The following is a 27,911-nucleotide window of genomic DNA, read 5'->3' as shown; positions in this document are numbered from 1 at the left end:
CGTGGCTGGGTGCTAGAGCGGTGACAGTTGCCGTGTGCGAACTCTCCGCCTCTTTCTCTCGGGCTGCGGGCGGAGACACAGCATCGTGCCGGTCCTAGGGGTGAGTGCGGGGCTGGGGGCTCCTGCCGGGGGAGGGGGCCCGGCGCAGCGACGTGTCCCAGCCTGCGGGAGGCCGCGCCACTGCCTCCCCCGTGCCGGGGGCTGAGCCCAGAGCCCCTGGGGACTCGGCGGCGGGTGACACTGGCGGCCTCACAGCAGCCCCCAGTCCCGCCGCGGATCCTCTCCCTGGGGGCCTGGCTCTGCCCCGGCTGGAGCGAGCCCTTGGCCCGGCGGGGGCAGGTGGGGCCGGGCGCTGGCACCGGCTGTGCCGGGCCGGGGCTGCGGGCGGTGCGTGCTGCACGCACATCCGGCTCCTCCGGGGCTAGGCTCATCCCACGGAGATGCAGGGGCGAATCTGGGCTTGGCCGGGTACCGCTGTGGTAGTTGGTGGCCGTTTGTGCTGCTGTGGCCGCCCTGGTCCCACGAGCTGGGCGAGGTGATAGCCCGTGTTGGGTCAGGGCTTGTCAGCTCTTCCCGGGAATCTGTCCCCCACCTAGGGCCATGGGTCAAACCTACTCAAGAGCCCCAGTTTCGTTTCCAGAAGCGATTCTGGCACTTGGGAGCAGGTCTCACTGAAAGCCAGTGGGATGCAGATTCCTCAGACACTTAGTGCTCTGAAATCTTTACGGCGGGGCCCCTTCTGCCTTTTTGTTCCCCTTCTTCCTCCATTCTCCCCTCTCTCTTGCTTCCCTGTTTTGCCAAGTTCTTCCTCTGCATATTGTTCCCAGCAGCAGGTCCTAGTTCACACTGTTCCCTGAGCTTCACGCTCCCCTTCTTCCCTAGTCTAAAATGATCAGCAATTCAGTAGTTGATATTGATAATGAAGCATCATTCCTGCGTTTTAGCATTAATATCCCAGTGAGATTAATAGGGGGAGGGAAACTTTGCCTTTCTGAGACATTGATTGTCTCATGCTGTCTGCTGACTCAGAGGGAGACCACTGCATCTGTTACATTTGGAAGACTTCCCTCTTAACAGTGAGGGCTAGAAACTTGATTTCCAAAATGAAAGCCTATATTCTTCATAGTCATAAATACATCAAATGGGCCATGTATTTGACATTTTGGACTGGTGGAAACTGAATGAAGGGGAGAGTTAAAATGTCATTGAGACACCACAACCCACCTACTCCTCCCCAAGGAGATATGACACAGGGTCTTCCAATCAGTCACCTCCCTTGACTGTGTAACATTAGCCTCCCCTGCTGTTTACATCCGCAATGTCCTAGTTTTATCTTGTCTTTGACAGCTCTTGGTAGAGAGGAGAGGGATGGGACATTTGCCTTCTCACAAATTGTCTACTTATTAGGTCTCTTTAATGGTATATATTCCTGAGCCTCATTCACATGTGATGTAATTTTTTTTTGAAGTTAATCTTGTTTGGAAAAGGTTTAAATAATACATAACCAGCCGTAGCTGTTCCTCCTGAAAGCTTGGGCCTTGTAGCCAGCCAGTCAGTCTGATCTGTGTAGTCTGAGTCTTTATAGACCGAAAAGATTTAATTGATTTCCCTGCATTATGTTAACTCTCATGTAAAGACATAGACTTACAACTTGGGATGATTTTTTTATGCTTTAGTAAGGGGCAATGAACAGTAGCTCAGTTCGTATCTGAGGACTGCAAGAGAACTAACTCCCTCAGGAACATGCTTTGTAACTGGGTGAAGTTCTTTAAAAGTTTTCTGCAGTCCATCTTCCACCAACATTTAGGAACTGCTCTCCATCCACTTCATCAAATGCTTTTGCCCAATAACTATATTTAATGTGGCCTCAGCATAACTCTGTTTTTCTACCTTTCAGAGCTTTTACCAAGTTCTTGTTTTCTTCTGGTTTAGGATACTCATGCCAGGGCAGGGTACACGTAGTTGTTGGGTTGCTGCCTTCCCATTGTCTGGGTTTCTAAGAAGAATTCTTTTAAAAAACCCACAGCTTTCAAATCCATTTGAGTTGCTGATTGACATTTTTCTTCTTTAAAGGAAAGTAAAAGAGGGAACCCAAACTGGTTGTCTCTAATTCATAATGCCTAGGGCCCTACTAAATTCACAGTCCATTCTGGTCAGTTTCATGGCCAGAGGGTTTTTAAATTGGTCAATTTCATGATTTCAGCTGTTTTCATCTGTAATTTCAGGGTTTGTAACCATGGGGGTCCTGATCCAAAATGGGTTGGGGAGGTGTTGCAAAGTAGTTGTAGGTGGGTCCCAAGATTGCCACCCTCACTTCTGTGCTGGCTTTAGAGCTGGGCTCTTCAGGCAGCACCCTCTCAGCTTCCTGCAGTTAGAGGAGGTTCCCGGAGGTGGAGGTATGTAGGATCTCCCCAGTGCTGCTGGGAGCACCCCACCAGGGACAGATTAAGGTAGGGGCCCCTGGCCAGTTTGGGGCCCCCTAGGAAAAATGGGTTGCCTAGCCCTGGAAGAAGTCTCTACTGGATCACCCCGAGCCTGGGCTGTAGCCACACAGCTGAAGCCTTGAGACAGGCAACCTCAAGCTCGGACTACTCTGAGCCCTAACTTTTGTGTATGTGTGGAGGGGGGCAGGGGAGGGATTGTGGAAGCCCTGAGCCTAAACTGTCCCAAACTCCGGCTGGAGTGGCAGAGGGGGCAATCAAATTTCACAGGGGGGGTTGATTTCATGGTCTGTGACACGTTTTTCATGACCGTGAAATTGGTAGTGCCTTAATAATGCCAAAAGTTGGTTTTCTAATAGATGGCATGTACAGCTTAATTTCCCTACTTGTCTTTACTTAAGGCTTGTGCATTCTTGGAAACTTATTGAAATAGCCATTCTGGAAATTTTCCAAATGTAGCTGTGCTCTTAGTAACACTGGCTACGCTACTAAGGAGGTGTGTTGAGGGGCTTGGCTGTCATGGACCACTCACATTTGAGTAGTTAAACCAGATGTAATTTTGACTGATGCAATTGAGCTGCATTTCAGTCATCTCTTTGCCCTTTCTGTTTGTAAAATCTCTTTATATGATGTGTGTTTTGAAAAGCTAACACAAAAAGCTAATAATTAACAGCAGGGGCAATGGCTGGTGAGATGCCTAGATTTGAGAAATGCCAGATAGTCTCTTATTTAAAAAGAAAAATATTGATTCTTTTTAAAGAGCTAAACATATAGCATCAGTTTCTTTGAACAATAAAAAATAGGACTTTAGCTTTACTTATAAGTGGGGCTTTGAGAGTTCATGACTGTGGATTTTGCTGCAAAATGCATCCCTTGTTTTAAAATTGTGCAGCAGGATCTAAGCTTATGTTTTTAGCCCTTATGAAAACTTTTTTGAATATGAATCAGAAATATAAACCAACACTTGTTTTTGAGACTACAGACAGCCTGAAACTCTGAAATGTGAACTGCCCGCATTTGCCCACTATTGCTATTAATATCTGTCACTTGATTAGCTTTGACAATGTGCTTTTTCTGCTGTGCAGCACAAAACCCCCTACACTGTCCTTGACCCAGAGATCATCCTTGATTTCACTGAGAAATCCAAAGGTGGGGCTGGGTTGTGAGTTCAATCCTTGAGAGGGCCATTTAGGGAACTGGAGTAAAATCTGTCTGGGGATGGGTCCTGCTTTGAGCAGCGGGTTGGACTAGATGACCTTCTGAGGTCCCTTCCAACCGTAATCTTCTATGATTTACTGTTTTTCTATCTCCTCTCTTCCACTGCCCAGTGAAAGGGTAACTGTGAAATCTACTGAGGATGAACATGTCGAGTGTTTCCCTAAACAATTTAAAAGCTTATTCATCTTTACTGGAGGTAGTGCCATGTAGCAAGAGAGCTAGTTGATCTGAGGAAGAACAAGGAATTCAAGCTTCACAGTGTCGCCTCTTTCCCTGTTCAACAGGAAATAATAAAAAAGTTGTATCCCTTTCACAGTGCAAAGACTCAGTTTCCTTACATTTTTACACCATCTTCCACATATCTCCAAATGCCAAAAACCCAAACTGTCCCCTACTCAGGTGCCAAAATATCCCGTGTCTCCCATGACATCTACTGCAGTGCAGTAGTGTTATGTTAAAGATCAAAAATCTTGGGACAGACCAAAACTGAATTAAGTAGCACAATACAGGAGTGTGTGCTAACTATTTTATTTTCATGTTCATTAAAAAGAAAAAATCCATAACTTCTCTGAAGCTGCTGCAGAATTTCTAGTCTGCTGCTTTGGAATAGCTTAGAAACCAGGGTCCCATGCTCCAGAGTTTAGGTTCAGGTTGCTGCAGAATACACTGAAAGGAGAGTTGCAACTTGTTAATTGGATCACTGTTCTGAGTTAGACCCCAGTGAAATTAATGGGGCAGTTCATACTTTATAACTATTGGCTCTGCAAATTCAGGCCGTTTCTGATTTGTAATATCATGTAAAATAGCAATGTAATAAGAAAACTTTAATTCTGATAAAACTTGTGCCCTAATGAAGAATAGTTTCTCAGCAGGTTTATTATACAATAGAAATTATTTTTTTTAAAACTTTAATTGTTCTTAGACTTTAATTCTGATAAAACTTTTGCCCTAATGAAGAAACTGAAAGCTTCAAATGGAAATCTGTTACACAATGGAGCCCACCTTGTTTAACTTTTAAAAAAATTGTTGGCCATTTTATAATTACCTGTAACTTTAACATGAAATGTGACTCTTATACCAGTTTTACTGACCTAAATTAATGCTGAGTTTTTATTCTATCCAGCAATACTTTGTAGTAGTAGAGGAATCTTGGTCTCCTATAGTTGCAATAGTGTAAGTGCTGGTTCTCTTCAACTCATGAGAAAAAGCTGTAAAAAACTAGACTCTGTTAAACTTTGTTGCAAAATAGAAATCTGAAAGAACTAATTGGACTTTGCCAAGGCACCCATCATAGAATTTAAGTAGATAAGTCCTTAAACAACTTTGGCTTGCATAGTGTCTACATACCTTAAATTATCCTATGTATTTAATTTCTGTTATTTACAGGAAGCTATAATTGTGCCTCAGAACTAAATAGTGATACCCTATTTTTTCCTCACATCACATCTTATTTTTTCTCTTAATTGTTCTCTCCCTGGTAGGTGTGTGGAAAAATCTACGCAAAGTGAATTTAGGAATATTCAGCTGTACCCTTTGTCAGATGTTTTACAGAATTTGAATGGAAAAGGAGTACTATACTACTCTCCTGTTGAAATTATACAACGGTTGTGTTCTCTGAAAGCACAGAGAATCTGTCCACTCTGTAAGCATGGAAAACACAGAAAATGTTCTGGAAACTTCTGTAAAACTGGTTGTATAAGTGAACTCTGCCATGATATTATCCTTTGATGCTAGCATTACAAGGTTCATGTTCCAACATGTAACCATTACAAGGTTAATTGTTCTTTTAGAAAGTTCATTCTGTTTTGCATAAACATGTTCTTTATCTGGCACAGTGTCACTTTCCACCCATTTAATCTTATCTGCAGAAAAAATAATCATGCTATTAAGATGGAAAATTCCATACTCCACAAAACTGTCAAAGGAATGTGAATGGCTTGCATTTTTAAACAAATTCTGTTTTAGGAGAGGCTTCTTGTGCTCTCAGAGTAGTCTTATTTTGCCATTTCATTTTTGTCCTCAAGCTCTAATCTCTTCAGGTTTCCAAGGAACTCTTATCTCTGACTTTTGTGTTAGGAAATGACTTGAGTTTAGATGGGCTTCTCTATTGCACAATTAGAGACAAGATATCTGAAGTCATGAGTTTACTGGGGAGTTATAAGAATGTAAGACCAACTTTCATGTCCAGCTGCGTCTATTCAATAGTTAATTATTCAAGTATCTGTATCAGAACTTCTGTAGTGAAGTCCTTCCATGAGTCTGCTTTTCATCTTAGCAATTGATTTTTGTCCTCTAAATGAATCAAAGGGTTCCATTGCACTTCTTATGTGATGTAATTTTAAAAATCTCTGTCCTTTATTTACAGACAGTCAAACTGCACATGATGAAAGTACAGGGCAATTTATATGGAAGTACAAATTTCACTTCCAAAACTCAGGCTTAGCTAAACTTTGTGTAGAACTGTCTTGCCCGTGTCAAACTTGATAGTACTGTCCTCTAAGCTTTGGGTCAGAACTGGGCACAAATTTTGCATTCTTCTGGATAGTTTTATTTAATTTTTGATCTTGTGTTAATGTTTTTAAAGTATACAAATTTGCCTCAGCTGCTGAATTATAGAAGTAAAAATTATTATTGATTTTTATATAATTGTTTTTTTTATCTTACTAAATTCAATTTATTAATACAATAAAAATACTACTGTGGTTGAAATGGTGCTGATTATTGCTTTTTCATGAACAAGAAAATAAAACAATTCGTAATTTCTCTGAAGTTGCCACAGAATTTCTAGTCAGCTGCTTTGGAATGGCACAGAAATCTGGGTCCCATGCTCCAGAGTTTAGGTCCAGGTTGCTGCAGAGTACATTGAAAGGGTAGTTACAGCTTTTGTGCATAGACAAGAACTTAATCATAGATGTTAACTTTCTATAGACCACTGAAATATAGTAAATGAAAGCAAGAAACTTGTTTTATCAGGTATTTGATGTGGGTACTGCATTCCTTGGTATCTAGTATAAACTTACTTAGTTAAATTGCAAAAGAGTTATAAATTCTGTAATCCTAGTGGAAAAGGCATTTGAATCCCTGCAAGGATTTCCTCCACAAGTAGAGTATGTTAGTTCTAAGTGTCAATTTTCTCTTTTCAGGTCTGTAACAATATACCTGAAGTCAAGAATGTTTTCCAAACTAGCCCACACACAAACCTTTGCTGTTCTGCGTCGTGGTGTTCATGTTTCAGTGAGTGCTTCTACATCAGTTGCAACTAAAAAAAACATCCAGGGACCTCAATCCTCTGAGTACATATTTGAACGTGAAGCTAAATATGGTGCACACAACTATCATCCCCTACCTGTTGCTCTAGAAAAAGGAAGAGGTACTGTATTTTGATTTGCCTTTATGCTGCACAAGAAAGTGTGATGCTTCAAACTTTTTCAGTCTCTATTATAATTGCTCAATATCTAGACTGAGTCTTGCTATGAAATCTATACCAGCTGGCAATGGCAATTGGTTTGGCACTGCAAAGCTGATATTTAGGGTGGGATTTTCAGAAGCATTTAACTGATTTAGGAGAAAAGTCCCATTGACTGTGTGAGGTTTGTGCTCTATTCACTTAAATGCTTTTGAAAAATCGCATCCTTCAATCTTTTTTAAAAGTATTCATTGGAAGAATTCCTCATCTTTAGTTAAGTTAGAATGTAATTTATTTGAAAGACTAAGGGTATGGCTACACTTGAAATTTCAAAGCGCTGCCGCGGCAGCGCTTTGAAGTGTGAGTGTAGTCAGAGTGCCAGCGCTGGGAGAGAGCTCTCCCAGCGCTGCACGTAAACCACATCCCTTACGGGTGTAGCTTGCAGCGCTCCCAGCGCTGCAGCACTGATTACACTGAGGCTTTACAGCGCTGTATCTTGCAGCGCTCAGGGGGATGTTTTTTCACACCCCTGAGCGCGAAATTTGCAGCGCTGTAAAGTGCCAGTGTAGCCATGGCCTAATTTATTCTTGTCACATAAGAAGTTTCTTTTGCTGAAGATGAGCTTGTTTCCTTACATCTGTTTCCTGAATTTTAAACACTTTTCCTACTCCTTTCTCTAGCAAAAATATGTAATTTGACACCCTGGCACCACCTTATTGTCCACTGTCATATAATTAGGATATGTTTTCTACAAAGTGTGCCTTGTGAGGTATCATTCTAAAAGTCTTGATCTGCTAGACATTAATATCTCATTGGATTGCATGTGCTATTATCATATGTGAAGTTAGGCTACGTATGTGTTACTGAAACATGTTGTGAGATTGAAAACACCCATAAGCAGCCTTTCAGGTACAACAGTAAAAACGTCAAACAATGTTAATGGCTAATTGAGGAAATGCACACAAGCACAAGGATTACCCCAGGAACTGCGTACAATAGAAATTTCTCAGAGGTAGCACTGCACAGTGGGGACTATTTGACCCAGGTCACAGCAAAAGAGCTTTCCAGAAAGTGGGAAGAAGATATAAAAGGGGAAAATGACATCAAAATGGTACTCACTTTCCCTACAACTACAACAATACACCTGGAAACACCTGAGGAACAAAGACTGAACTGGGGGAAGTGATGGTCTCAGGCTAAAGGGATTTCTAGCCTGTGTATGAAAACCTGGGAAACCCAAGCTGCAAAGCAAAGTAGAGCTTGTGTCTTAAGAATCTGCCATCCTGTTTATCACTCAGGTTGAGAATTTGCTAATTTATATCCTACCTATCTAGTATGTTAAGATCAGCTTGCCATTTTTGTTTATTAGGTAATCTGCTTTGATCTGCTGCTATCACTTGATCAATTTTTTTTGTAGTTAATAAACTTATTTTATGTTTGAATCCAAACCAATGTGTGTTTGACTAAGATGTCTGGGGAAAATCTCAGTTTGGTTACCACAAGTGTGCATGGTCCTCTTCACACTGAGGGAGAGGCAGACCAGGTATTAAACCCATACACTAGCCTCATTTGACCAGAGCAGGACGGTGCTCCTCTGGGGTCTCATGCTGGGAGGCTGGTGGTTAGAGAGCATGCATGTAACTGCAGCTGGGTGTGTCCATACCTGTGTGAATGCTGGTGAAAGTGCAAGCTTGGAGGGCTTTGCAGCGTGTCACAGCAGCAGAGTGTGTGGGGGAGCTCAGGTTCGTGAGTCAGAGGGCTCAGTGGTACTCAAGTTCCAGGTAGCACCCCGGGGGAACCCATCACAGTGGTGTAGTCGGCCGGATTGTTTGCACTGCTTGTTGCTCTTGAGTGAGAGATGCACTTCATACACTGGTGGTCATTTTTAAGTGTAGTGGCTAGAGATCAGTCAAATAGGTTACCAGTTCATTATTCTCTGTTTTTGGCAAGGGAAATAGGGACAGAAAAGCAGCAAAACGAGTGAAAGTGAAACTAGTAAGAAACTGGAGCTGTGCAGATTGCAGGCAGAAGAGAGGAAAAGAACGCAAAAGACTCTTGGAATTAAAACAATTACAGATAAAGGAAATGGAAGCAGGAATGTCGGACAAGAAGCTGCACACCTAAGAGCCATGAAAGCAGAGGAGGCTAAGCTAAAAGCTGCATGCCAGATAGAGGCTGACAAAGAAATGGAGATCCAGAAATTAGCCCTGGAGGAAAAAGAGGAGCACCAACCAGACTTGATAGAGAAGCAGAACCAGAACACCCACGCTCCAGTGAGTCCCACCTCTCAAAAAATCCACACATGGGAACAGTTGTGTCCTGCATACAGCGAGATGAGACATTGCTGAATATTTCTTCACATTTGGGTGGCTGTGTGTATTTCACCAGATTCCTGAGAACCAAAAGATGCCCACTTTGGTTGCAAAGTTGACGGGTAAAACTCTGGTAAAGCTATGCCAATTAGAGATGCTTCAGATTATGGTCAATCCAAGGAAATGGTTTTGAAGCAGTTTCAGATTACACCTGAAACAGAGTAAAATTTTGAAGCCTTAAGAGGGGTGCTGGGATGAATAATGTGGCATATGTAAACCACATGAAAATTTGATGGAAAAGTGGGTAAGGGGAAAAAGGTGTTATAAGCTTTGAAGGAATGTGTGATCTTGTTGCTCCTGAGTATATGTAAAGATGATGTAAAGCAGTGTTTGTGGGACAGGAAAAGGGTGGAAGAACTGGCTACTCAAGCTGATCATTTGAGCAAATTCAAGCATCTATTGCAAACAAACCACAGACAGGGGTTTAAACGTGGCAGGAGGCAGGGTTCCCATTTTACTCCTGGGAAGAAGGAGGGTGAATCGGAGGCTGGACACTTACCTTCCCAAATCCATTCCTCTAGTCCTTGTCCCAAATCTCCTTAAAAACAGAGGAGTCAGAAGGTGCTATCAGTGTAATTCCAGTTAGCACCTGAGGAATAAATGTCCTGTACTGGGAAAGAACAGGCAGCTATATATTCATGGAAATGCTGCTACCCTGACCACAGAGGCACCTCAGACAATGGCTACTCAGCATACTCAGGGGTTTTTAAAAGTAACCTCTGCCAAGCCGGGCATGAAGCACAAAGCCTGTCAGGATTAATGGCAAGGAATACCTTGGGTGGAGAAGAGACAGGGGCAGAAATTTCTGTGGTTAGAAGAAATGTTGTACAGAAAAGTGACTTACTGCCAGGACAGATGACATAGTTTTTATTAGTGGGAGGTTACAAAATCCTCGTGCCTTTGGCTGAAGTGCACATCGAAACTGCAGATTTGGGAGCTGTATTGTTTGTGGCAGTGGTAAATGATAACCCAATTGCTTTGTTACTGGGGGAATGATTTCTTCCATGTAGCTTGGGCTGTCAAGGAGAAATTTTATGCTGGAACCGCAGAGGGAAGGGTCTCAGGAAATGCTGGGGGAATGTCTCTTTAATCTCTCTACAGGGTGTGGTTGAGGCCAGCTCCTGTCAAGTAGCTAATGGTAGCATATCCTGGGGGGAGGGAGGCGGAGGAGGGAAGCGTGTTGCCTGTCAGTGAGGAAACTGTCCAGGTTGCTGGCTGCCAGCAGGTTGCAGATAAGCAAGGGATAGATCTCGCTCTAGGGTGCATAGGGAGATGTGTCCTAGAGGGACACCCAGAGGTGGGTGATGGAATCGTAGAAACCACTGTGATGGGTGAGGGTTCCATTGACTCTGTAGCTTGAGGCAAACCCAACTCAGGAAGGGAGGGGTGTGTGGTGCCTGTCAGTGAAAGAACTATTCAGGCTGTTATCTGTGAGCTCTTTACAGCTGAACAGGGGATAGACCTCACTCTAGAGTGCAGAGGTGTGTGCCTTAGATGGGGGCCCAGAGGAGGAAGCTGAAAAAGAATTAGTAGGGGTACAAGAATGTTTCCTCGCTGATTACATGGATGCGGGGGGGTTGCCCAGGACAACTGGGTCAGCTTCTGTACAGCCAGGCACCCAACCAGTGGCTCAGGTTTTAAGAGGGAACTGAGTAACTGATCTCCCGGAGGGGAGCAGTCACACCACTGGCCTCTTGGGGATAATGAGAGGGGTGACAGAGGATACCCCAATCCAGGTCCCACTTTTGTTGTTCCTGATGCACTTGTGGAAACTAATCCTGTCTCTTTAAGACAGGATGAGAATCCTACTAAAGACTTGAGTGTCAGTGAAGATGCTAATGACCCCCCTTCCCCCCTATCCCAGCGGAGAAAGGGGAGGAGAGAGCAATTTCCCAGTTGGGTAAGATAGGGCGAGCAGCTAAGGAAAAGCTGCTGGAAGATCACAGCCCTTTAGTTTGTCCCAGTGCTGAGAGTAAAAAATCATAAGAAAACCCTAGGGTGGGGGTGGATTTGTAATATCTTAGAGTACCTCTGGGTAATCACAGATCATAACTGTTGTATGGACACGAGTCTCTTTTCTCTTACTATGAGTTCTTTGAGTGTATAATATTGAAACAAAATATGGTACTGAATAAGGAAACTATAGAAACCAACTCCAGTAAATTAAGTCACTGTACTTAAACACCATAGAGAAATAGAACGAATATTCTCAGCTCACTTGTAATTTAAAACAAACAAAAAAATCAATAACCTCTTATACATACCCTTGGTTGATCAAGTGTCACTTGGCACATATGATGACAGAATCACTCAGCTGTTCTCTATGGTTCCCATAATTCTTAAAATTGTTCAAAGTGGTTCTGTGTCGTAGGCCGGCCTGGTCTACACTGGGGGGGATTGATCTAAGATATGCCACTTCAGCTACAAGAATAGCGTAGCTGAAGTCGATGTATCTTAGATTGAATTAAAATTACTTTCTTTGCGTCCTTGCAGCGCTGTATCGATGGCCGCGGCTCCCCTGTCGACTTTGCTTCCGCCTCTCGCACTGCTGGAGTTCAGCAGTCAACGGGAGAGCAATCGGGGATCGATTTATCACGTCTACACTATGCGCAATAAATCGATCCCCAACAGATCGATTGCTACCCACCAATTCGGCGGGTAGTGTAGACATACCCAAAGATATGTATGTAGAAACAACAGAATCAATTTGTGTTTGAAAGGGGGATGTTTTTAATTGGGTTGTGTTGTGTTTAAGAGCAAAAACTGCTGGGAAGATGTTGCATTGGACATTTTTATTCACCTTTAAGAAACAGAACTTGCAGCAACTTCTTACCTTCAGTTATCTTATCAATGCACACAGTTTGAATTTAACAGTGAATATGATGAAGCATGTTAGATCCATATGTATACTGGTCCCATTTGTGAAATCAACTGCACTATTATTTTAAAGTTGCAGATCTCTTTAACCTTGTTTCAAGGTCTTCCTGTATTGATTTCTCAGGTTCACAAGTTCAAAAGTATAATTTCTCCACTTTATTTAACTGTCGTTTTACTAAGTTGATGTGGTGGTCAGTTTGCTTACCCATGCCTAACAGATTTTGATAGGTCACTTGAAAACTGTCAGCCTCCAGTTTTTAGTGGAAAAATGGCAGGGTCCCATTATCAAGACTATCACTATTCTTATATTTAACTCCTCTTCCAAGGTTAATCCTCTCTATCGTTCCAGGACTCCAACATGGGGAAATGAGGGATATGAGGATCACGTGAATACTCATTTCTACTATCTAGCTTCATGGAGCAACAGCTCCATTATGGAAATGCTTCTGCACTTGAGTGCTGCTTGGGGCATTAGTTATGTGCTGCAATAGTCTGACACCCATTATGTGGCCTGTGATGACATTGACTCCCAGTCAAGGAGCTCATATGGCTGACACACTTTTCCCTTTCTCCTCTCCCCCATGTATTCACATTTTAAGGAATTGCCAGAATACCATATATACCAGACCCCAGGTCATTTTGTTTTGTAACTGTAGCTTGTTCTATTGTTGTTTACCCTTGGCCTCATTTTTTCTCATCTAACCTAAACTTTTCTAGGTATTTATGTGTGGGATGTAGAAGGCAGAAAATATTTCGATTTCTTGAGTGCTTACAGTGCTGTCAATCAAGGTCACTGTCATCCAAAGATAGTGAAATCTCTGAAAGCTCAAGCTGAGAAACTGACCCTTACCTCTAGGGCATTCTACAATGATGTACTTGGTGAATATGAAGAGTTTATCACCAAAATGTTCAACTACAGCAAAGTTCTTCCAATGAACACAGGTAAAGTACTCTCCTCCCATCTCTGTTTTACCCCTTACAAGTATGAGAGTTACTCTTGTAAAGGACCAAAAATTACAAGTGGCCAAATTGCACATATGTGGCTCTATTATTTTAGGTGTGGAAGCTGGAGAAACTGCCTGTAAACTGGCTCGCAAATGGGCATATACCGTGAAGGGAATTCCAAAATACAAAGCAAAGATTATTTTTGCAGGTATGTGAAATTAACATCATAAGAGCTTGTTCGTCGGGGGAGAAGAGAAGATTCCCCATAATAATAGAACCCCAAGCACAGGCTAAAACACTGTAGTCTTCTAGGGTATGATGATTACGCCATGGTATTTTTAATGTCCCAATCTCTCTATTTCACTGGATTGGGTTTTAATGGCGGCCTTTACCTCTGAATGCCCCTGGCAGCCCAGTGCAGTGCTGCTGTTATGTCTCTGCCTCAGTTTTCCCAAATGAAGGTTTTAATTAATCCACTGAAGCTTGTATATTGGACAGCGCCCTTCAGGGGTCTGCCCCAAAGGCAGAACATTACATGAATAGGCCTCCCCCTCAGCATCTCCAGCTGGAGGGAGGAGGGGCTAAATCAACTATAGTCTGTCCATCCCAGTTATGTTCAAAGGTCCCTTACGTGCAAAGCCTTTGTCACCCAGAACCCTCTTCTGGAGTCAGGTGCTTCTTGGTGCTAGCTGGGAAAGGTCTTTCTTCTTGGGTCAAAGTTCCCCACAGCAACTGAATCTCAAAGACAGAATATAATTTCTTTAAACTGGGGCTTCTGCTGTTGCCTGGTGAAGTGGTTCATGGGAGCCAGCTTTCTCTGAGATCTAACATTCATAGTCCTTTTCTGGAAACTCTTCCATCCAGGAGCATTATCTCATTGCTGGTGAGCCCCTCTCACCTCCCCTTCCCCCCCTAAGAAGCCTTCTCTATAGGATTTTTCTCTTCCTGCATTCTGGGAACTGTTCCTCTCCTAGGAGCCTCTGTTCTCCTAGCTCCCTGCAGTGGGTGTAGATTTCATTTTATCATGCCTAGGTGCTTCCCTCCTAATTAACTGCCTCCCAGTAACGCAATGAGTTAATAAGTCCCAAGTGAACCTGAGTTGCCTCATTCCCCCTTATAAAAACAACGAGGAGTCTGGTGGCACCTTAAAGACTAACAGATTTATTTGGGGGTAGGCTTTTGTGGGTAAAAAACCCACTTCTTCAGATGCATGGAGTGAAAATTACAGATACAGGCATAAATATATATTGGCACATGAAGAGAAGGAAGTTACCTTACAAGTGGAGAACCGATGTTGAAGGCCAATTTAGTCAGGGTGGATGTTGTCCACTCCCAACCAGACTCCTCGTTTTTATGGATACAGACTAACATGGCTATCCTCTGATACTTATTCCCCCTTATGTCACCTGTCAGAGGTATGCTATGCTCTTGACCCCTTCAGAGGACCAGCTATTCTCTGACATGGGTCAGTTGTAGGTTATTGTAAAATAGATTAAGCTTTACTATCTTAAATCTATCCCAACTGATTATCAGGAATTCTTAAAAGATTCATGTAATATAGATAACATATATTGTCTTAATAGAAGTATTTTTTAAAAGCAGGAGTTGAAAATTAATTCTTCCTTGCCCTCCATTCAGAGTTCAGGATACGGTTTTCATGGCAAAAGTTGATACTGCATGTATCAACAAGACAATGAATATAGTTCCCTGTTTTGTTATTAAATTCTTGTGATGTGATGTCATCTGTTGCAGGGGCAAAAGAACTATGAACTCAGGTCCTGGAAGGTAGAAAGTCTTCAGTTTTTCTTTGCATATTATGGAAGATACATTTCAGTGTGTCTATAATAAAATGAGAGGTTTTTTAAACACCTTTTTAATTAGTTTTCTGAAATCAGCTGCATGGTTGGTAGCAGTTTTCACTGGGAGGCAGTCAGCCTCTTATGAGGCTACATCACAGCCCCTGGATACTACTGCTGATGTGTTAAAGTGCAAACCATGTTTGCTGCCCTCACCCTCTCCAAAGCCTGTCACCTTCATGTAGCTCCCAGCAAGTTAGAGGCTTCTGAAATGGCTGCTAAACCCAGAGTTCTGTATGGCAGCATAGTAATCTCAGCAGTTGGGATGATCCCACTTCTATATAAGGCTTTCATACCAGATGTGGCAGGAGTTGCCACTTCTGCGATAAAGCAGCATTGTAGTCTTGATTATGTAGTGAAGATAACAGGAACCTTGAGTTAATACTGGGAACTGGAATTCCCTAATGTTACCTTCTAATGCATAATGCATTCTATAAGCAGAAAAGGGACAAGTTACTTGTGATGGAGAAAAGTGCATATGTAGCTTAAAAAAAATCTCATTTCTGTATAGCTATAATTACTGAAGCTTGGGTCCCTTTGGTCACAAAACACTGTTTTAAAACACTATTAAAATGTCAGGCAGTGATTTTGTTAGATATTTATCTTCTTTCATTTTTAAAACTGATTACTACTACTCCAGCTGTCAAGACTACTTCTGGCACTTGGCACACATAGTGCTTAAACCATAAATCTTTGAATCATTAGTAGAGATCGGTGAAAGTTTTTGCACAACTTTTTTTGGTGAAAAATGCAGATTCAGTGGCACAAACATTTTGCAAGGTTATGTCAATTTCATCAAATTGTTTCAATTGAAAAAACCTTTAAAAAAATCCAGTAAAAATCAAAACATTTTGTTCTGACATTTTGTAAACTTTCCATTTTAGAATTTCATTTAATTTTATTTAACACCCTTCCCCCCAAACATCATTAAAAATATTTGAAATCTAAACAAAATATTTTATTTTGGTTGAAGGAAACATTTTATTTGACCCAAAACAAACATTTCTTTTTATTTTTTCAGAATTGCCAGTGAGCCGAAAAATCTGTTGTTCTCCCAGCCCTAATCAGTAGTTATGCTTTTGTAGCCTAAGTGAATGCAAGTAAGTTTATAAATGCTGTTTAAAGTCTGGAGTTTAGTAATACATTGTCCTCTAAAGAGACAGATGCCAGACTGCGTGGAAGTTGTAAACAATTGATTTTTTTCATATATTTTTAACTTACAGTATTTAAATAGTGCAGTTTAACAAGTACTTTTCCCATCATGAGGGACATATTCTACTTATATGGTTTCCCATCACCATAATATCTCAGCACCTGCAAATTATCTAAAATAGAAATAATCCCTCTTTTTGTGAGAGGTATGTTTTGTGGAGAGATTGTAGAGGCAATGTCCAGCTAGCTAGGGCCAGTCCCGTTGAGGGTTCTGAACACCATGGCAGACTATTAAGTGGATTTTGTATTGAGAGCAGTACTAGGGTAAGTGATGTTAAGTAGTCAAACTGTGGCATGTTGTACCAATTCAAACTTATTTGTTGTGTGGTGCTTTGATCCTAGATGAGTGAGTTGTAGTAACCAAAGTTACAGATCATATATGTGTGACTCACTATAGTAACATCCAGGGGATCTTCAGCAGTTGGGTATTGCTGCAGTGCAGGGGTGGTTGTGGCCATGCCTCTTATGTTGGGGACCAGACGGAAGGCTGTCTAGAGCTGGCTTTATGAGCTGTACAGCACCTGGGGATTTCCCCCATGATCCTCAGCTGGCTAGATCCACTGATTTTTATGGCTCCTTTGCACCAGCAAACTGGCATTAATTGGATTAATTTTTGTTACTGTTTGTTTTTGTTTTTTTAATCATGATTTAAGTCAGCAAGGAGGAAACCTTGATTTAAATAATCTATTTTAATCCTGTTTCACGTTTATATTTTCTTTATTTTCATAAAGAAAGGTTAAATCTCATTTGTTGGTATGTGAAAACATGTTGATTTGCAACCAGATATAGTCTTTGCAGTAGATTTGGTACTACTTTTTGCTAACCAGAAGGATATGTTATATCTATATACTTTTTTTAGCAATTATATATTTTAATGTACATTCTGATTATTAATTTTCTACAAGCAGGGGCTACATTAGAAAATTGTGAATGAAGCACTTCTTATTTACAAAGTGATTTTTTTTTCAACGCAGGATTTGTGTCAAGCTGCATCAAACGGAAATTAGAATTCAGCTAATGTATAACGCCAGCATTTTTTTAATTCGTTAAATAAAACTACCTAAATGTGCTGGGTACATAGGAAAAATAGGTTTATAAAAATATATATATTTTTTAAACTGTTTTATTAAACCAAAGAAGCATTATGCATAGTTAGTGAATTGACAGATTGTTTCTGGTCACCCTGGACTAAACAGGTTAGGTACCTATCTCCCATTGAAATTAATGGGAGTTAGATTCCTTACCTGCTTCTGCACTTTTTGAAAATCCTACGAGGTTAGGCAGTGAAGTGCCTAATTACCTTTGTAAATCTTGTCCCATGTCTTTTGAGTTTTTAGAATTAGTAGATCTCGTCCTTTCCCACCTGATTTTGATTTAAAAATTGGAAGAGGAAATCAAGCTTTCTTGCTTTTTTCAGCTCCCAGTTGGTTTCTTAATTTTGAATGAACTAGCACAGGTGAGGAAAATATTCTGTCTGTCCTACTTAGCTAAATTGAAACTACAAGTAATTATGGTAAAAGCTGTTCTGCACAATAGAAAATGTAAAGTGCTTACATTTGTAAAAATGTAAATGCCAGCGTTTGCTCCTTTGTAAAGAATGATGTTAGTATACTTAATGCAATATGTGGCATTTATAAAGCTTGAGTTAGCCTCAAAAGTTAAACAATATTCCCCCCCCCCCAATTCTGTATATAGTTTAAAAAGCAGCACCCTTTAATTCATTAAAATTTGAGGGCTCATTAATTCAGCATTTCTTATATAATATGTGAAACAGATAGATTCTAGTAAGTTTGGGCCTTGCTATAGATCTAAACAGGTTTATTTTTAAAAGAATAGTACAAAAATCTGATAAAAAAAATGGATTAATATTTACTTTATCTGTCCTGGCACAATAAGACTGGATAACTTGGTCCCATATCTTAATTCTTTACCTGTGTTACTGAACACCTGTTCCTCTTAACTTGGGCAGTGAAACTGTACTAATATTTCACTTCTGTTTATAGTCAATTTAGTCAGTTTAACTCTGGTCTTTTATCGGCAGCCATGTTAAAGGATACCATCCACTTAAAAGCTGGTCTTCTTTCTGAATATTTTTTATCTGCTAGTTACTGTGTAACAGCTCAGATTAATAACAAGTTTTTAACCTTTTCCAGTTTGTTTTGTTCACTTTGCCAGGACTTGCAGCATAATAATTTTTCTCCTGAATAGTCTGTTTTCTCCTGTGGTGGTGGGTGATGTGGCATGGGTTTGTTTTTTTGTTTTTTGTTTCTGGTGCCTTTCATATAGCAATGGGGAGAGAAATAGTCTTAGTGTATTTGTAAACTCATAAATTAGCAAAGGGCCTGAGATATTAAATAACTCATTAAAAAATTAAAAATCAACCAGCCTGAACTCTGGTTGCTGCCCCATCACCAATACTGACTGGTGTACTTTACAAGATTCTAACCATCTCATAGCTGGAAACATACAATAATTCTATTTGCTAAGTGCTACAGTTGAATACCTTTACAAGCATTCAATATTTATTTTTTCCCCTCCTTCTAGCTGGGAACTTCTGGGGTAGAACAATGTCTGCTGTCTCTAGCTCTACAGATCCAACTAGTTATGATGGGTTTGGACCATTTATGCCAGGTTTTGAAGTAATTCCGTACAATGACCTTCCAGCTCTTGAGGTATTTCACAATAACTTCCTCTAAAATATCATTCTTAATCTCTCCTTGTAGTGTAAATACTGATGCAAAGAAAGTGAACATGGTTTATCCTTGGAACAAATGTTTATAACTACAAAATATAACTTTTTGTACTTGTTTCGTATTTTTGTAGTTTTCATTTTAGAACCAAAAGGCAGAATTATACTACCTGCAGTAGATTGCACAATAGTAAAGTGCTCAGGACATGAGTGAAGAATACCATGTATATCTTGAACAGCAGAAGGAATTTGGATAGGCAGAATAAATACAATAACTAAAACCTTGATATTAGTCCCAATACCCTGACCTACTTTTCTGACAAATGGCTTTTCAATGGCTAAATGATTAGGCCTGACATTTGAATGTAAGTCACTTCCAGTAGCACCCCTAAAACGATGCTGGGGTGGTGTTTTACTTACCTAACTGAAGTGCCAACACCACTTTCTGCAACATTCTGGGTTTTCTTGAGGATTTCCCATCAAGCTACTGGCCAAGCATGTTGTTAGCCCAAATAAATAAGTGCATCTTAGTGCTAATAGGATACTGGATTAGTAGCCTAGGAGACTGAAAGCCTCCACTTAGCCATAGCATAAGTAAAGCTCAGTGGGAGTGCAAGTTCTACCATCTGCCTTTCTCATATACTTTAGCCATGATCTGGAGACAACTCTTGTAGGAGTGAGAGGTTAGTTCAGTCTCTGTGCCTACAAGGATGCCAGTGATTTGGAGAGGAGGTGGAGATTGAGGTGATAAAGATGTTTGTTTCTTAACTCTATTGAGACTACACACTTAATTCTTACAGAAACAAAGGTTTTTCAGTATTTTTAGTTGCCTTGAGGATAAGATTATTCAAAATTGGATCAGACTATCAACCTTCATGGTGGAAGCTCTGTATTTATCTGGTTTCAGTCAACTTCATTTAGGTTCTGAAGGTGTTTTGAGATGTGGTCTGTAACTTAAACCCATACTTATTCTGCCTGATAATAAACATACGTTGGTTGTGTTATTAATGGGAGGCTCGGACTGTCTCTTTCTGGGTGGCTGAGGTTCCAGCATCTCATACTGGCAGTTTTGGGGGTTTTTGTTAAGAAAACTTCTCCTAATGCTGGCAAATCTTGCCAGTTCTAACCTTGTCTCTACCTTTATGGGGGAAAGTTTATTGAGAAAGCTGTAGCAAAACCCCTCTATGAATGCGTAGTCTCTGAATTTCCTCAAACTTTTAAGGTTGAATGTGTGTTGACATGTCTGCAGACACTGCTATGAAATGATAAAGCTGCACTTGAATGGCTACATTCTTGTGAGGAGCTACTATTGTTCAATTGCTTTTCTCTCTCAAGAGTTCTCACAAGAGGTTAACCAAGTTAATACATTTAACTGATTTGATAAGCTCCTTGTCTGTGTGCCCAACCTCTTTTAAGGCTTCTAATCTCTTATGCATGCAAACAGACTAATTTTTCGAGGTACATGATGATTGAAATCTAGCCTTTAGTCCTTCATGCCAATAAATGTTAAAATACCTTGTTAATGTGACCCAACATGCTTATCTAAGGAATTTGGGGTTAGATTTAGGTTCTGTTACAGGGATTCATCTATTTCCATGATTAAACGTCAGTAAATGGATTTGTTTCCACTTTCCAATCCACATGTCCTTCTTAGCGTGCACTTCAGGATCCAAATGTAGCAGCTTTCATGGTTGAACCAATTCAAGGTGAAGCAGGTGTGGTTGTCCCTGATGAAGGTTATCTAACAGGAGTGCGAGAGCTCTGCACAAAACACAATGTAAGTAATTCATTTTAGCTAAATAATTTAAAATACATCCCGCCAAAGTTGAGTAATTACCAGAATCGTGGCCTGTGAGGCCCTTGCAAATAATTGATGCATTTAAGTCAAAATTCAATGTTGCGGCCTTGGTGTAGTGTTAAACCATTTGTTTTCCTCCAGTATAAATGAGACTAACTACAGTGCATTTTTCAGATTCTTCATGACAAGCCATTACAGTATTTTGGAGCAGCAGTGGTTAATACTTAGTTCTTTTGTTTCTCAGTAGTGTGTTATCTAATTATTAACTTCTTAAATTTCACAGTGATGGGAATCAAATTTGCGGGCTAGATCTAACATGATGTGTCTGGGTGAAATCAAGTGTGTCATGGCATTAACAGTAGTCAAGATGAAATGGAAGTGTAAAGCATTTGAGTTTGTCCCTTTTTAAAATTAATTCTGTGCCTAGAGAAATATAGCTGCTGTTGAGGAATAATGCTAGCTAGCCAGAAGCTGTGTTCAGCCTCTTGATGCCAGAGGCATATCTCCTAATTCTCCATGCAATGGACAGGTTTCAAATAATGCAACTGACAATGTTAACTGTCACTAGGGCAAGCTACTCATAGCTGCATCCAACCCCAGAGCTGCATTCAGTATAAACATAATGGGCCAGGCTAATCACTGGTGTCACTCTCTCAAATTAGTGGAATTGTCTGTTTATCTCCTCAGTTAATTGAGTCAGTGAGACAACTGCTGCCATTGCAGATCCTGCCATCCAGATAAGATCATGTAGCTAGTACTACTTTAGGTCCCTATAAAGCACTTAATTAACATTAATATCCCACATGCCCCTGTTAGTGTCTTCTGCCTGACAGTGATGGTCTTATGTTCTCCCTATTCAACTATTTTGTACGAAAATCCAAACAGTACATCCTCTTCATAGTGGAGTATTTGCTCCATAATCCCTCTCTTTTTAAAGTGAGGACAAATATAATAGCAGCAATTAGACTTTCCTGCATAATACACAATTATCTCCTTCTTCAGACATAGTCGATGCTTCTCTCTCCTTAGGTTGTCGTCGTCTTCCTCCCCCTCCATGGGCGTTTTCCATGTGGCAACGTGACTATAGGTTGCATCTTAGACTAAAGTAATTTAAGATTGTAGTGTTTGTAATCTATTTTATTACAAGACCAATAGACTTACTACCTAGGGTTGTCAAAAGTGCTCAGCATTAGCCTGCTTGTGCTCCCACTGCAGTCACTGAATTGACTTCAGTGAGAGTAGAGTTAGGCCAATGATGAGGGCTTTTGAAAATATGACCCCTTGTTATACTGCTATAACCCCGGAAGTTCTATGTAAAATAATATGGAATGTGCTAAATGTAGAATAGAATTCTTGTCTGCCCCAAAGAAGTCTTAATGTAAAAATTACCGTATGGTAAGTCGAGCAGTCATTACAGTTTGTGTGTCATGGAAACAATGGGTTTTCAGGAGTTTTATGGAGGAAAAAGAAGGATGCTCAGTGTAGGTTAGTTGGCGGGTATTTCAGGTACTAGGGGTGACTTTGCTATGTTGTATGTTAACTTTCTGAAAGATCAGTATGTCCAAATCTTTATTCGATATCTGAGTAAACTGTCATCCGTTGTTGAATTTTTGTAAAGGTTCTGTTTATTGCTGATGAAATACAGACTGGCTTAGCTAGAACTGGGAAAATGCTGGCTGTTGACCATGAAAATGTGAGACCTGACCTGGTGCTCCTTGGAAAGGCCCTTTCTGGTGGTGTATATCCTGTAAGTAGCAAAACACTGTTTCAGTTTAAACTAACAGCTCATATTGGCGAGACTATATTGTCACAAATTAAATGTAAAATTGATCTGATGTGTGGCATTCTTGGGGAAGGTGATATATGTACATATAGGAATAACTGCTTCCAGAATTGTGAGGTACTCTGACCCAGATACCCAAACTTGCTAGAAATACAGGTGAAATTCATGAAATACACAATTTGTTAGTTGCTTGTCCAACTGTTAGTATACTAAGAACTATATATTAATGATTGGACCAATGGTATGCCTGCCAAAAGAGCAGGACCCTTTGTTATCAACTTCCAAGCCAACAACTGAGACTTTGTTTTTTGGAGGTTTCACTTCAAATTAGTATAAATGGTATGAACTATTCCAGTTCTTATGATGGTGATTTAACATATTGTGGTTCTGACATACTGCAGTACTTTGAATGTCACTTGTGTCTCGTTGAATGTTATCCTAACGAGCGGGAACAACTGTAACTATCAAATGTTAAGGGCAGGATTCCTCTCTGTGTCAAGTATCAGAGGGGTAGCTGTGTTAGTCTGGATCTTTAAAAGCAGCAAAGAGTCTTGTGGCACCTTATAGACTAACAGACATTTTGGAGCATGAGCTTTTGTGAGTGAATACATGATGCATCCAACGAAGTGGGTATTCACCCACGAAAGCTCATGCTCCAAAACGTCTGTTAGTCTATAAGGTGCCACAGGGCTCTTTGCTGCTCTCTGTGCCAGAGTACCGATCATTCTATGCTCCAGTTCTCAGAGAGCTATTTCATTGCTGTTTCTGTGCTGAGCTGGATTAACTTTGAAAGCTGAAGAAAATTCTCATGCACACATTAAAATGGCTTCTGTTAAAGATTTGTTTCTGAGTGAGCATTAATCTTCATCTTTTTTCAGTTGTCCAGAATGCTCATGTGAACTGGCTTAAATGGCTCTAATGTAATGAAATTCCTGCTGAGTAGGAAAGCTACAACCAGTAATTGAGCATTACTGCTGACTGGAGCTGTATCTGAGCTGTTAATCAAAATATTGAATATTAAAATCCCCTCAAAATGCTAAACAATGTAAAATGCTTCTCATATCTACTAAGACAGTATACAGTACCTATGTAGTTAAGTGGTTTATATTTAGGCTTGGAAGAACTTGTTTTCTATTTTTTTTTTTATAATTTCAGTGTTTATTTAAGCTTTTTTCAGTTTTTTATCTTTTTATTTTTAAATTTTCAAAGTTGCAGGGAATTATGGGAGGATCAGACAATGGGGGAATTAGACAATTATTTAATTACAGTTGACATTGATTCATAAAGTTAAAGCTTTATAACTATTAAAACACAAATTGCCAGCATTATGTCGAAATATACAAAGTAAATATCCCTAAATTAAACTCTTGTTCTCAAGCTGAGTTCTTCTTTCTTTGCCTATCTGTATATTTCTGTTGTCACTGAAAATACTGTTTCATCAGTTTGTGTATGCATGGTGAAATCAATGTTTACTAACATTTAGTGATATAAATCTAATCCTTCCAAACTTAGTTATATTGTGCCATATGACTGCTAGACAGCCTTTCCTTCTATATAGATCTGTGGATGTGGAATCTATGCAGGAATGTGGATGTTTGTAACAAACTATGCAGACTGAAAACTACCAATTTCTAGGTACTGAAGAAAGTCTGGTCTAAGCGTAAAGTTATTTTGATCATTACATATATGCATGTGAATTGGTGGACCTTCCCAATTTTTAGGTATCAGCAGTACTGTGTGATGATGAAATTATGCTGACCATTAAGCCAGGTGAACATGGATCTACATATGGAGGAAATCCATTAGCCTGCCGTGTGGCTATATCAGCACTTGAGGTATGTAAGTTCTAGCTAAGATTTTGACATTCCAGGGACAATATTACATTTGTTTTGGTTGCTTATGTTTAAATGACACACTTTAGCAAAAGTTGATGTGTATAAACAATAGAGAATAATGACTTCAGAATTTTACTAAATAAATGACATTTCTAGTGGTGCTGTCCGTCAGAATTTTGTGTTTCGATAGGAGTGGAAAACTGATGGTAGCTTCTATAATTTGTATATATTGACTGTTACAAAACACATTCTGAAATAACAGTTAGAAATGTATTCTCTACTTTCTATTAATTTTACTGTTTTAAACTTCTTAAATAGTCCAGTATAAAAAAGTTGGAGATAACACTTTACATATCAGCTTTGTCTAGTGGAAGACCAAATATTTCAATGGTATTATAGGGAGTTGTTAAAATAACAACATTCTCCTATGCCATTTTTAATAAAAAAGCTTTTAAATTTTGTCATTTTATTATAGTGTGTAGAAGGATGTTAGTCTGTCATAATTCATTTACTCAAACATCTGTGGTGTCAGAGTTCAAAACAGATGCTGTTACAATATCATGTCAAGGAATCCATGCTTTAATAATTATTTAATATAAGTTTTCCAGTAAATCATAAAGCTTTTTTTTTTTTTTTAAAGTATTGTCCAGTATATAGATTCAGGCAAATTCTTGGATTAATAGATTGTGTCTTTGAAGAGTGTCCACCTGCTTGCGTGTGGTTTAAAAAAAACACGTAAAAGTAACAAGCAAAAGAAGGCAGAGTTCAGATTAAAAATTCAGAGCAATTCAGAGCTTGTCAACGTGAAGTATTAAGGACCCCTATGTACAAGTAATCATCTTGGATGGTCAACCTCCACCATGATTTTTCTAGCAGATACCATTGTTTCTACCCCAACACTAAGTGCTGTACTGGGTAATATATTTCATGTCTGTACATACCAGTATGGTGTAGTCCACCTTAGCAGAGAGACTGAAACAACCAAAAAGCCCTTCAGTTATCTTCAGCTTCACTTCTCTTTAGGTGATTGAAGAAGAAAGCTTAAGTGAAAATGCAGAAGCAATGGGCAGCCTATTAAGGAGTGAGCTCATGAAGACTCCATCAGACATTGTGACCTGTGTAAGAGGAAAAGGATTACTAAATGCTATTGTTATCCGTGAAACTAAAGGTAAGAAAACTCTCAACCAGCTGCAAAGCTGAAGTGAGTGACAGGTTTTTAACTTGACTTGCAGATATTGCGTGAAATGAAGGATGAGTTAATTACATCACCTTGGGTTTCAAATCATGGCTAACTCATCTTACTCTCCAGTGGCAGTGTGTCCAAACAACTGCGTGTTTCTGACGAGATACTTTTCCTTTCTAGTGTGTCTAATTTCAAGCAGAAAAAGCTGGTTAGTTGTTACATCAACCTTTGTAAATTCCCACAGATATGACAAATGCTAAACTATCAAACCAGTGCTGGCAACAGACATCACGCATTTTCATCACTGTCAATAAACACCCGCCCAGCTAATTGCCCAACAAAGCTGGATGGAACAGATGGAGATGTCTTTTGCACTATGCCCTGAAAGTTTCCATCCCAGCCACACAAAGAGAGGGAATAGCTTCTAGAGTTGAAGGCACACTATTAGCACGCATTGCTGCTGTACTCCCAGGTTGTCAGTCCTGGAATAAAGAGGTAAAGTGTCACAGATGAGTACAATGAGGTATTGGGAGGGGAAGAGATGACCCCTGAGAACATCAGTTTCCAGGGACTAACACCTTGAGTTGCACCTGAAAGTGCAGTATACAGAGTAGTGCTGTCATATACTCTCATTCATTTTTTCTGCTGGTTCTGGTCCTCTTGCTTTCTGTGGTAAAGTGCTGCAGAGAAATGCTGGAGTTACCTTGGTAGTTTTAAGACATTATGCACTGATTTAGGTATATCATATGCACCTTATTTGTATCCTCTGTTAAGCCTTCCTCCTCTCTCTTTCTTTCTTCACTTGGTTTATAGGAGCATCTGGGCTCCTAAAAATTACAGTGATTGGGAAGGAGGGAAGGGTCTAGATGGACAGTAATTTCATCAGAGCAAGGGATGTGTGTTCTGTGGAGGACAGAACTTTTGGATGCGCCATCCCTGTCTGTTTTATATCTAGCTACTGTAGTCCAGAATAAATTGTATCTGATTTCTGTGTCAAGTTCTCAGCAGCAGAATAGCAGAAAACCTGTGCTGGAGACAAAATATGGATAGCCACGCACACATGCGACAGTGGCATAACATTTACCTGGGAAGTAGCTCATAAATGGATTGGCCACCTAAGATAAAGAACACTGCATATGTAATCTAATTACTGCCAGACAGCAAAGATGCTGCAATATGGTACCGCACACTACAGATTAACATGGTGACACTTAATATTCTGTAGCATAATTTTTTTTTTTTTTTTTTTTTTTTTGCTTTAGACTATGATGCCTGGAAAGTGTGTCTGCGGCTTCGTGATAATGGACTTCTCGCCAAACCGACTCATGGTGACATCATCAGGCTGGCACCTCCGCTTGTGATCAAGGAGGATGAAATCAGAGAGTGCATTGAAATCATTCATAAAACCATTCTGTCTTTCTGAAGACATGTTGTTTCAGCACATCATCTTGGGTCAACTAGCAGATGCAGTTGAAAGATGTGCTATAAAGACCCCACTCTCAAAGCAAACATCCACTCCTGTATGTTTTAAAGGACTTATACTTCTAAGACTTAGTTATGTTTAGGTACTTAAATTATAATGGATTAGAAGAATGTAAATCATGACTCTGAAGTTTCCAATCTGTTGTGACTATTTGCAAATGAAAAAGTGAAGCTATTCAACCAATAATGTACTGTATGCTTTAAGTTAAATGTCTTGGGAGGAGCCTGTATGCAGATATCTGTTAAATTGCTAAAGGTCTCAGCCAAAGTTGAATGTGTAATTTACACATATTTTAATAATAAACATTACCCTTTCGTATAACTGCACAAAGGTTTGTATTTGGCATTTTATCTCACTTGGTCTGTACATGTAGGGCTGAATCTCTTGCTGTGGACGCTACTGGTTGTCATGCCAAGAAATCCTGGCTCCCATCCTCAAAGCATCAAGAATGAAACAATGTTTTTGTTCTTCTTTTGCAATTATAAAAAGGCATCTAACGGTAAAGGTTTGATAAACTGGATGTTCTACTGATAAATGTGTCACAGACCAGCTTATACTCTGTATGTAAAATCTCTTGAATGTATGACAATAATAGTAATTGTTTTCAAGAATGTGATCAGTGTTCTATTTTGCAGATTGTGAAACTAATCATTGTACAGATCTTGGTTTGCCATTCTAAAACTGTTGTCCTTCTATAATTTGATGTTTATTTACATTACAGTAAATACATCTTGTATTAAGAAATGTCCATGTTCAATTAAAACTGTCAATGCATTAAAAAAGGATTAGCCTAACTTGAACCTGACAAGAGCT

General features: G+C 39.9%; 1 protein-coding gene across 2 annotated transcripts; it reads left to right on the top strand.

The window, feature by feature from the left end:
• Window positions 1-27,896, top strand: OAT (ornithine aminotransferase). 2 transcript variants are annotated; one of them, XM_030569474.1, is made up of 10 exons: window positions 1-100; window positions 6,803-7,029; window positions 13,032-13,256; window positions 13,372-13,467; window positions 18,872-18,999; window positions 20,671-20,793; window positions 22,433-22,561; window positions 24,319-24,432; window positions 25,456-25,600; window positions 26,878-27,896. In XM_030569474.1, exons 2-10 carry the CDS (start codon window positions 6,831-6,833, stop codon window positions 27,036-27,038), a joined length of 1,320 nt encoding a protein of 439 aa, XP_030425334.1. In that variant the 5' UTR covers window positions 1-100; window positions 6,803-6,830; the 3' UTR covers window positions 27,039-27,896. The 2 variants fall into 2 exon arrangements, with proteins under 2 accessions (XP_030425334.1, XP_030425335.1); XM_030569475.1 differs by lacking the exons at window positions 1-100; window positions 6,803-7,029; window positions 13,032-13,256; window positions 13,372-13,467 and adding an exon at window positions 16,151-16,215.
• The last annotated feature ends 15 nt before the right edge of the window (window positions 27,897-27,911 follow it).

This window comes from Gopherus evgoodei, chromosome 7 (assembly GCF_007399415.2).
Source record: "Gopherus evgoodei ecotype Sinaloan lineage chromosome 7, rGopEvg1_v1.p, whole genome shotgun sequence".
NCBI lineage: Eukaryota > Metazoa > Chordata > Testudines > Testudinidae > Gopherus > Gopherus evgoodei.
Note: the sequence above shows the minus strand (reverse complement) of the source record. Positions and strands in the feature narration are given on the sequence as shown.